Source organism: Peromyscus californicus, unplaced genomic scaffold, assembly GCF_007827085.1.
Source record: "Peromyscus californicus insignis strain IS unplaced genomic scaffold, ASM782708v3 Scaffold_13__1_contigs__length_99412109, whole genome shotgun sequence".
In the NCBI taxonomy this organism is placed as follows: Eukaryota; Metazoa; Chordata; class Mammalia; order Rodentia; family Cricetidae; genus Peromyscus; species Peromyscus californicus.
In genome coordinates, this window is record NW_026294424.1 from 17,536,722 (window position 1) to 17,547,154 (window position 10,433).

A 10,433-nucleotide genomic window follows, 5' to 3' on the forward strand; every position below is an offset into this window, starting at 1 on the left:
CAACCCAAATTATGCTAATTTTCAAATGTGCCATAATCCAGTTTATCCCCATTATACTTCTGTATGTGTAATATAATATATAATAGTATAATATATAATGTAAATGTAAAATAACCTTTCTTGTCTATAATTATCCAAATCCAGTTGTCCTTCAAGGATTGATTCAAATCTAAATTCTTCCATACATTGGTTTTCATGAGTATCCACACTTCCACAAGCCAAACCTACCTTGTAAGTATTTGATCTAACTAATCTACTCCCAGTATCTATAATCTGGAACTTTACTATAGTTCATTCATTCTTTTAACCAGACTTTGTAAAGATGTATTTCTGTACAACTTCTTATCCTTTATTCTCTGTAAATAACCCATGTTTCAATAAAAAACTAAGACCCAGCACCTAAAACTAAAGCACCTTCCCTGTTCTCTCAGTGCCCAGGGCAGGGAAATGGTTATGGTGCCAATGACACAGTGAATTTCAACTTCTTCTCTAGCCTTTGTTAGGAAATTAAGTCACATTAAAAGGTAACACTAACAATTTTTACTGAAGCATTACTGAGATATTCTGCAAATTTTTATTTTTCAATATAAAGATTATGGGCTGAAGAGATGGCTCAGCCATTAAAAGCTAATGGCTTACAACCAAAAATACAAAGATTATGTTTATAAACCTATAAATTACCAGGTTTTTTTTTTTTTTTACAAAATTATTGTTTTGTAACAACACTGTTAAATTAGCTAATTACTGCCTTGTTTTCTATTTTTATTTTGAATTCATATTCATTTCTACCTCCAGTGGAAACCGAAAGATCAAGAAGAATGAATTGATTTCCTTCTCAACTTGGTTATCTCTTCTCCAGTCAACTTGTGTACCTGTTAGCAACTGTCTAATTTTGTCCTTAATCACTATTCACACTCTCCAATTCCCTACAACTTCAATTTTCTACCCCCTTTCATTTTACTTCTTTTAAAACCTACTCTTCCTTCATTCTTACTGCAACATCTAGTCCCAAACTCTTAAACTGTGAGTTACAACCCCATTTGGAATCATAAAACTGAATGCAGGGTCTGCAAATTATTGTCAGTATTCCGTTGTATGGATACAACACAGTTTATACATTTATCTTACAAAGGATATCATGGTTGCTTTCAGTTTGGGGAAACTATGAATAAAGGTCCTAGAAATATTTTTGTGCTGTCATTTGTGTAAAAATGCAAGTCTTTACCTCATTGGGACAAATTTCGAGGAGTGAATTGCTAGTTCATATGGTAAGACAAAGTTTAGTTTTGTAAGAAAATGCCAAAATGTTTCCTAAGCCCAGTTTCTTAAAAATGTGGGTTATAATCCCATAGGGAAGTCACATAACTAAATATAGGGTAAAAAAAAAAAAATCTGGCAACAGTGAAAGGTTTCTGAATACCCAACATCCAAAACTGAATTCAAAATAAAATGAGTAACGAAACCAAGATGTCTCTGGCAGCACTTACCTGCACTGCGTCATAAAACTTTACTTCAGCCTTGACTCTAAACATAACATAACATGGGCTGTGCATGTCATCATACCATGCAATGCCAGTGAACACATTGCCTAAAACATCTTGGTTCAGATTCAAGACTATTGTATGCCATAAATGTCAGTGTTTTGAATGGATATATAAGGTTTCCTGCTCTTATGGAACCAATGATAGTTTAATTATGGAAAACAAATACTATAACCATTCTTCAGAATGTATCAAATTAGTGTATTTTTGTATGGTATTATGTTAGAATGTTTGATTTTTAAAATTGCTAAGTTGAGTTTCATTTTTAAAAAGTTGTTCAATGAATTTTGGCTTGTGATAAAAATCAGAATTTCTAATGGCCCTATCAAAATATTGATCATCTCTGAAAAATGTTGAAGATGCTTTACATCCTACAGTATCAAATATTCAGCCAAGACTTAACTCTTTATGTAAAAGTAAGTATATCTTTATCATCAGATGTGAATTTGCTTTTGTTTTTAATAAATGATAGTTATATAAATATCGAAGAATTGCTTTAAAATAAATTACTGATTTAGTCTTGGTAAATGCTTGATATGTATATCTATTTTATATAGCTATATAGCTAAGCTCATGGAAAAATTTCTCAAGTGAGATGAGGTCATCAGTGGAAAAAGTCTGAGTCCTGCTCTAGTCTACCAGCCCCTCTGATGCCATCTGCTTTCCTCCTCACTTAACGCTCACACACCACTACCAAAGAATTCAATTACTGGAGAACTGACTGCAGAAAGAAGAAAAGAGGAAGGAAGGCATGAGGATGATGGAGTGTAGTAGGGAAGAAAATATGAGCAAAGTGCAATTATTTTTATTTATTATTCACAAAATGATATGATGAAACTGTACTGAGTGGTTTTGTGTGTCAACTTGACACAAGCTAGAGTTATCAGAGAGGAAAGAGCCTCTGCTGAAGAAATGCCTCCTTGAAATCCAGCTGTAAGGGAATTTTCTCATTTAGTGATCAATGGGGGAAGGCCCAGACCAAGGTGAGTGGGTCTATAAAAAGTTGGGCTGAGCAAGCCTTGTGAAGCAAGCCAGTAAGCATCTCCCCTCCATGGCCTCTGCATTAGCTCCTGCCTCCAGGATCCTGCCCTGTTTGAGTTTCTGTCCTGACTTCCTCAGTGATGAAGAGCAATGCTGAAGTGTAAGCCTAATAAACCTTTTCCTCCCCAACTTGCTTTTTGGTCACGGTGTTTCACTGCAGCAATAGAAACCCTGACTGAGACAGAAACCCATGATGTATGCTAACCAAAAACAAAATAAATACAAAAAAGAATTTGCTCACTTTAGAATCTATATTTTCTTCTATCACATATTTCCAATTCTAAATAAATTTTATAGATATTTTTCCAGTTCCTGAGCAGCTAAAGATTACCATGCTTAACCAACCATGCTGACTAGCTATTCTAGTGTAAATATGTGATTTCCAAACTTCAGATGGGCCTGTCCTGACTATACTTGTATTCATCTTTAACTTCCTTCGTGATTTCCCACCAACTGCCTTGCATTTTTTTTCCATTTCCCTCAGGCCTATTGATTTTACCACTTTTATTTACATCTCCATGCTTTTTATTTACTGCATTTGCTTAAAATGTCTTTCCTTCTACTCTTGACTGTTTATGACTCCTTCTTTTCACCCTGATCATTTCTAAAAAATTTTTACAGAGTTCAATTATGTCCTCCTTAAAAGTGTCTTTTTGCCCCCACGGTTGGGAATCAAGCCTTTACACACCAGGCAAGCACTCTATTACCTAACCACATCCTAGCTCTACAAAAGTTCTTCCACGTGGAGAGACACCACTTCCCTCCTTAGGCCAATACTGTATCAAGATACTCCTTCTACTTAGTATAAAAGACTTCATTGGTAGAGAAATGAGCACATCCCAGGACCTAGCAGGCAGCACTCAGAAACTACCCACTTAATGAAAAGACCTTTGAAATGAACCATCCCTTCATCCATCTCACCCAGTATTATATCTGGATGCTGGCAAAATATCTCTGCTCTGAATTCCACTCTTAGCCTCACTGGGCCACACACTTCCACTAAGTAAGAAGTCCATATACACAAACTGATACATACCAACTCCTCTTTTGCAGATGACACTTTTAACCCAACTTCACCAAAAAAACCTCTCCCCCAAGTCTGTCCTATGGACAGACAAGTGCAAAGGAGCAGTAATTTGGAGAAGGGATTCTGAGAACCTCAACTGGACACACTTGGCATGCCTTTGCATGAAACCTCTTTGTGGTAACAGAAAAAGCCAGGAATGATGAAAGGAGTCTGTGTTCAGTCATGCTCTGCTATGAACGGTCAATTTATAAATTCTAAATTTTACTAATTCTAAATGTGAACCCTTTAAAGATACTATAATGATGTGTGTATCATGGCAAAAGACTACAATACATTTAACCATTTGCTAGCTTGTCTTATAGTCTCTTAGTATTTATACCTATTATAAATGAATGTCTGCCCTAGGTCCCACAAATATTAGGGGCAGATCTCCTTTCATTAAGCTACTTTTATGAATTATTAAAACATCATTATAGGATGAAGAAAGTCTAGAAGTAAAATCAGAAATGAGATTATTAAAGATTATTTTCCAACTTTAATAACTGGTTAAATATTTTATTAAAATAACAAATCTACACTTTAAATCTTAAGACTATGATTTCTATTTTTATATCACATCAATCTAAAAACATTATTACTGACTAAATTAAATGTCTTAATAAAGTAAAATCTCAAATATTGTTTTTAAATTTGAAACTACTCCCCAGTTAGTATCAAACTGTTTCATAGATCCTAAAAGAAAGTCAACAAGTATGTTTCTGAAAAAAAGAGTTAAGAATTGGTCTTACTTTCTATTTATCCTGTGAGAATGTTTCCCATACTTAACATTACAAAGATAATTCTTGGTGAAACACTTAAATGCATATCCATACGTAACAACTAATCGACCTGCTCTTCTCTAGTTCTCATAATTCTTCAAGTGTAGGGATTAGTTACACAGAGAAACAGTCAATCACTACAGAATGTTCTTGAATGAACAAACTCTCAACATGCTGGACGTCATCCTGACAGTTCCTGGAACCCGAACTGAAAGCACTCCTGATTACAGTTCCACACAAAACCATGGCCTGTCATGCACACCTCCCCTCATGGGAGACACAACACAGGAAGAGTATTTTTCTTCTTTATTGATATCAAGCCATATGTCTAATAAGTGCAGTGAAGGACTATTTCACTCAGTTAAAGTAGGAAAATGCCCTGAAGCACAGAGAATTGCTGGCTTATCATTCTAGAGCTCTGAAGAGCTTTTCCCTCCTGTTACTTAAAGATGGCTAAATGCTATGTCACAAGCTCTGACATTCTTTGATTCAAGGAACTACTCAATGAAATCCAAGAGTTATCTCTAAATACAATGAATTCCCCATCAATGAAAAAGTACAAAATTCTAAGATAAGGTTAATAGAATGTCACAAAGAAGTCATCTTCTCATTTTCAGGGTCTGGGTCCAAACTGCTAACACCAGCATCACTGATATAATAAATATTCTTATTCTTAACAAATACTTTGAATGAAAAAATTTCAGTACTAAGCTTCCTCTAATAAAAATCTATATTCCATATGAAAGCAGTAAGATAAGAGCAAAAATGTAATTAAACTACATAAACTGATTTCTACTTCTTGACAAGAACCAAATTTACCCTCCTTCCTGAAACAATTGGGCACCAGGGGAAGACAAAACATATGAAATATTTTTCAAGACACTGGACACGAGGCAACAAAAACCATGATCCCTGATAGAACACGAACCCAACAACAGCCTCATCTTACTGCCTACACGATCTCCAGTCCATGAACAGGGAGGAGGAAACCTAGGTAGTGCAGTAGTATCCCTGAGTTGAATTGAGTAGAGGGAGCTAAGCCTGGAGGCAATGCAGCTAAATACGCATGGCAGGATATCATAGAGGAGAAGACGACAGAGGATACAGCTACAGACTTCAGCTGAGTTCCTGTCAGTACATGTAAGTGTCCTTAACACTATGCAAAGGCACTGAAAGAACCAAAAAATTATTTCAGGTAACAACACAACAGTTACTGTTCCCACCAATCACAGTACTTGGGAGAGTTTTGACTCAAAAGTACAAAAAAGCACTGCCTAACAAACTTTACAGCCACTATGGTGTGCACACTTTTGATCCCAGTACTTGGGAGGCAGGGGCAGGTGGATCTTCGTGAGATCAGCCTGGCCTATATAGCAAGTTCTAGGAAAGTAAGGACTATGTAGAGAGACTCTGTTTCAAATTAATTAGCTATTTAATTAAATGCAAATTCTGAAAAGATAAAACTGTTTCTGGGTAACTTAAATACATCCCAGAACAAAGCTCAAGATCTCTGTATTTTATGGAATGGTAAAACATCCAATATCTAACAAAAAGGTAGAATTTCAAATATTTGACATCAAATAAAAATCACAAGGATACAAAAGCAGAGAAATATAATCCATATTGAGGAGAAAAATCAATCAAAACCAACTTAATGAAATTAGTAGACATGGCAGTAATACAATTATAATTATATTCTAAAGGGATAAAACTGAAAAATCTAAACATAGGAGATAAAATGGGCAAGCTTTCTACAGAGTAAACTATGTCTGAAATGAAATACATGCTGGGTAGGATTAAACATAATAGAAAAGATTCATGAATATCACAATAGACTATTCAAAATCAAAGAAACAAACAACAACAACAAAAAAAAACCACCAATGAACCTCTCAATAAGCTTTAAAACCACATCTAAGAACTTAATATACATGTAACTGGACTTCCAAAAGGAGAAAAGACAAGTTCATGTACACACGTACACACACACACACTGTATATTTAAAGAAACAATGCCTTCATTTTTTCCAAATTTGGTAAAAATGAAACCCACAGATCCAAGAAACTCAACCAACTTCAAGTATAAGGAACACAAAGAAAAATTCACCATTTCATTTACAAAGGATTCTTGCTCATAAACTCTATAACCAAATGTAATCTACAAATTTTTTAAATTAAGGTTCATCTTTAGGTTAACTATCCTTTCATGGCAGAGTTTCAACTGGCATTTTAATAGAGTTCATTAAGTCATACAGTCAACTGAGTAAACTCTATAGTACAATTTCTAACTGTTGGCAAAATATAGTTCTTAAAAATAATGTACTGTGGTGAGACATGGTAGAGCACGCCTTTAATCCCAGCACCTGTAAGGCAGAGGCAAGTGGGTCTCTGAGAGTTCCAGGCCAGCCTCGTCTACACAGCCAGGGGTATATAATAAGACTCTGTACCTACAAATAAATAAACAAAATAGTCATAGGGTATTTTGTTGCTCTCCCACTTAAACATACTTGTACTGACCCAAATTTAACAAATTCTTTTAAGAAAGCAAAGAATACTTCTTGTCCTTGTATTTCCCTTAAATAGGTCATTCAGAACAGAATCAGGACACTAAACATCATTTAGAGAAGCTGAGAGGTGGAACAGAAAACACAGAAGTAGATTTGAGGTTTGGAAAGCAGCTTGTCCCCTCCCAAGGGGCTAGGGAGAACCCGGCAACTATTCTTTTAGAACATCACTATTTTCAAAATATATATATATTTAAATTAAAGTGTGAAATCAAAGTGAAAATAGCTAATATATTCTTAACTCTTCACCCAAGTACTAAGTTTCAAAAACAAATAAAAATATTAAGGTGAAAAATTAATGCATTTTCCTATTTTGGTAGGATTTCAGCATAAAAAATTCAAATTTTTCTGCCTAAAATTAAGCAGATATAGAGACATAAGGGAAACTGGGAGTATCTATAATAGCTTCCCCTCCTAAAACAGTGTTACGTACAGTATTTTATCATTTTACTTAGGAAATAGTAGGATATGTCAAACAAAAAGTAATTCTATAAATATTTGCTAAGAATGCACTAATCCTGAAAATGTCTACATTCTTTTTTCCTTTCTAAGGAAAAAAATACATATATTTTTAGCTAATTCAAGTGCCTACACACACAAAAGTTTTTCTTTCAAATAGGTATAAAAACAACAGTACTTCCTGTAGGGTCACACATACATGCAAACAGCATAGGAATCTCTGAGGACACAGAGGTCAGCACTGGAACAACCTCATGTATTTGAATTCTAAACTTGTGCTTGTTCGCTTTCTGCTGCTGTGCTAAACACATGACCAAAAGCAGCTTGCGGAGGACTTCCAGGTAACAGTTCCTCACTGAAAACATCACGGCAGGAGCTGCAGGTAGGAACTGAAGCAGAGACCATGGAGAAAGGCTGTTTACTGCCCCCCTCCTATACCTTTCTTACACCATCGACCACCTGCCCAGAGATGGCACTGCCAGCAGTGGGCAGGGCGACCCACATCAAGCAATCAAGAAAATGCCCCCACAGACATGCCTACAGGCAAAAATGACAGTCATTTTAAATCTCAACTGAGGTTCCCTTTTCCATGATGACCCTTGTGTCAAGATGACAAAAAACCAACCAGCACAAACCTCTTAAAATAGAAAATGTACAAAGAAAAATGATTTCCAGCAAAATACAAAATTGACATATGCAAAATGAATAGCATACAAATTCAAATAACAGTATTTATACGCATCAATTTCTCACATATATAAAAGACAGAAGTATCTTCAAACAAAAGTTATGAGATTACTCTTGTAATGAGAATCTATTAAAAAGGAAGTATCTAAATTCAACTGTAATATCAGCGAGTGATAACCACTGAAGACCATAATGATAAGATGGAGTCATTTTTATTTCTCTGATTTAAGTACTAATATGCTTCCAGTATTCAATTTCTATCTCAGAACCCACATTTCTACTTAGCAGGAACTCAATATGACAATCAAAAGATTTAATTAACCTAGCTGTCAAGACTTTAGTTATTTACATAAACCTCAAAATATCTTTAAATAATTCCCCAAATACTAAGCAATTTAATAATTCATTAAAAATACAAGTCATCTAATCAGACTTAGATATTTACACTGCTTGCTACAGAACTCTTCCTGACCAATCAGTAATTTTAACCAATTTTTCACTTCTGAAATACTAAACTTCACCGTTTCGGTTTTTGAACCATTTATTCTTAGACTTAAAAGGTTCTTAAGAAACATATTTGCTCATAACTTCACAGTTAAGTCTTCTTCCTCTCGTAGACAAGATTTCTCTGTCTCCGTCATTTTACCAAATTACCAAAGATAACACAATGTGGATTGAATTTCAGCACTGAAGACAATGAATGACAATACAGACAGGACTGGCAGAGTGAAAGATTGAAAAGTTTCTCAATTTTAAGAGGTATAACTACTTGGTTAATAAGCAGGATGGGCACATAAGATTACCACTCCTTCCAAGATGCAATTAAACCACCTGATTTTTTTTTTTCTGGCCAAAGAACCAAATTAAGGGTTTAAGACGTGAAATCTAAGTTCAAAGTATGTTATTTTTCAAAGAAAACAAGTTACCAAGAGAAGAAAGCACTTACATTTGGAGCATGACCTGGTTCAAGAATACCCCATCCACCAAAGCCACATATTCATCCAGGTTGGTCCCATTTCCTGCAGCCAGAGGTCCAAACGTTTTAACCTAGAACACAAGGAATATCACGACGTTAACGCCCACCTCCATCTCTGCAGCCACAAATAACACAGCAAAATATACAATAAAGGACATCTCACTTACCCAAGTGACCAAGGGGCTGGTCATGAATTGCTCCAGAAGGGGAGTAAAGATTTCGTTCTCCATTTTACAGATTATATGTTCGGGAGGGGGGAAAAAGGGAAGTACCACAAATACGCCTAGGGAATTGGTCACTAAACGTAGAAGTAGGACGAAATCAATGAAAGTCCATTTCGGCAAGGGTGGAAAATCCCATCGAAGAGGGGGAAGGACTCTCCTTCCTCAAAAGCCCCCAGGGGAAACGAGCCCAAATCCCGCGCAGAGCCGCAGCCGGCGCTGGCAGTGTCTGCACCGGAGAGGAGGGGCAGAAGAAAGGCATCTGGAGGAGGAGGACGCGAAGAGCGGCCAGGGCACGAGACAAAAAGCCCGTCAAGGTTGCCCCGCTCCCTCCCGGAGGGAGCCGGCCAGCGCAGCGGCCGCCGAGGAATCGAGCCCAACGTGGAGGCTGAGGGGCGTCCGGGCTGGACCTGGGCGAGCGGCTCTGGGCGTTCCAGCGGCCGGCGGGCACGGGGCGCCGGGAGCGTCCGCCCGCAGCCCTCGCCTTCTCAGGCGCGGCTCGCCCCGCGCTGGGCGCTCACCATCCCGCCGCGGCCTCGCGCTCGCTTCAGCCCCCTTGGCCTGCCCGGGGCCGGGGGCTCCGACGCGCGCCCCTAACCGTCCGGCTGCGGTGCCTCGGCGACGCCCGGGCGCTGCACCGCCGCCGCCGCGCTCCAGCCTCCTCCGCCGCCCTCTGGAGGAGCCGGGGTAACGGCCTCAGAACCGCAGTGCCGCAGCACACCCGCGCCCGCCGCCGGCCGGCCGGGCGAGCGCGCCGCTCCCTCCACGCCCGTATCCTTCCGCCGACTCCCCGCCCTCCGCGCCGCTGCCTCTGGATTGTGGGAGAAGAAAACCGCTGCATGAGCGCGCCCCCGAGCGCGCGCCCCCGGCCGGCCCCGCCGCCGCCCAGACCCCGGCGGCGTGTGGGCGCGCGCGGGCGCGCGGGCGAGCGGGCGCTGCAGCTGCGGCGGTGGCCCGCGTCGCGCCCGCGCCCCGGACGGCTGCCAGGGCCCAGGGGGCGGGGATGGGCTTAGGCTGAGGAAGGGGTCTGCCAGCTTGTTCGCTCATGCCTAATTATGGTTTATTTCCTCCCGGAGTGCCTTCTTTGATGTGCGAAGGA

At 38.9% G+C, this 10,433-nt stretch overlaps 1 protein-coding gene across 7 annotated transcripts in view; it reads right to left on the minus strand.

The window, feature by feature from the left end:
* The window catches only part of Ccdc88a (coiled-coil domain containing 88A), a 166,424-nt gene extending 156,449 nt beyond the window's left edge, over positions 1 to 9,975 (minus strand). For 2 of the 7 annotated variants that reach the window (XM_052734605.1, XM_052734603.1), the window contains exons 1-2: positions 9,281 to 9,864; positions 9,084 to 9,184 (exon numbers count right to left, since the gene is read on the minus strand). In XM_052734605.1, coding sequence (XP_052590565.1) covers positions 9,084 to 9,184; positions 9,281 to 9,343 — 164 coding nt within the window. In that variant the 5' untranslated portion in view covers positions 9,344 to 9,864. Of the gene's footprint in view, positions 1 to 9,083; positions 9,185 to 9,280 lie in introns of all 7 variants that reach the window. The other 5 variants (XM_052734602.1, XM_052734601.1, XR_008217402.1 and 2 more) reach the window with 4 other exon arrangements.
* Positions 9,976 to 10,433: the final 458 nt, after the last annotated feature.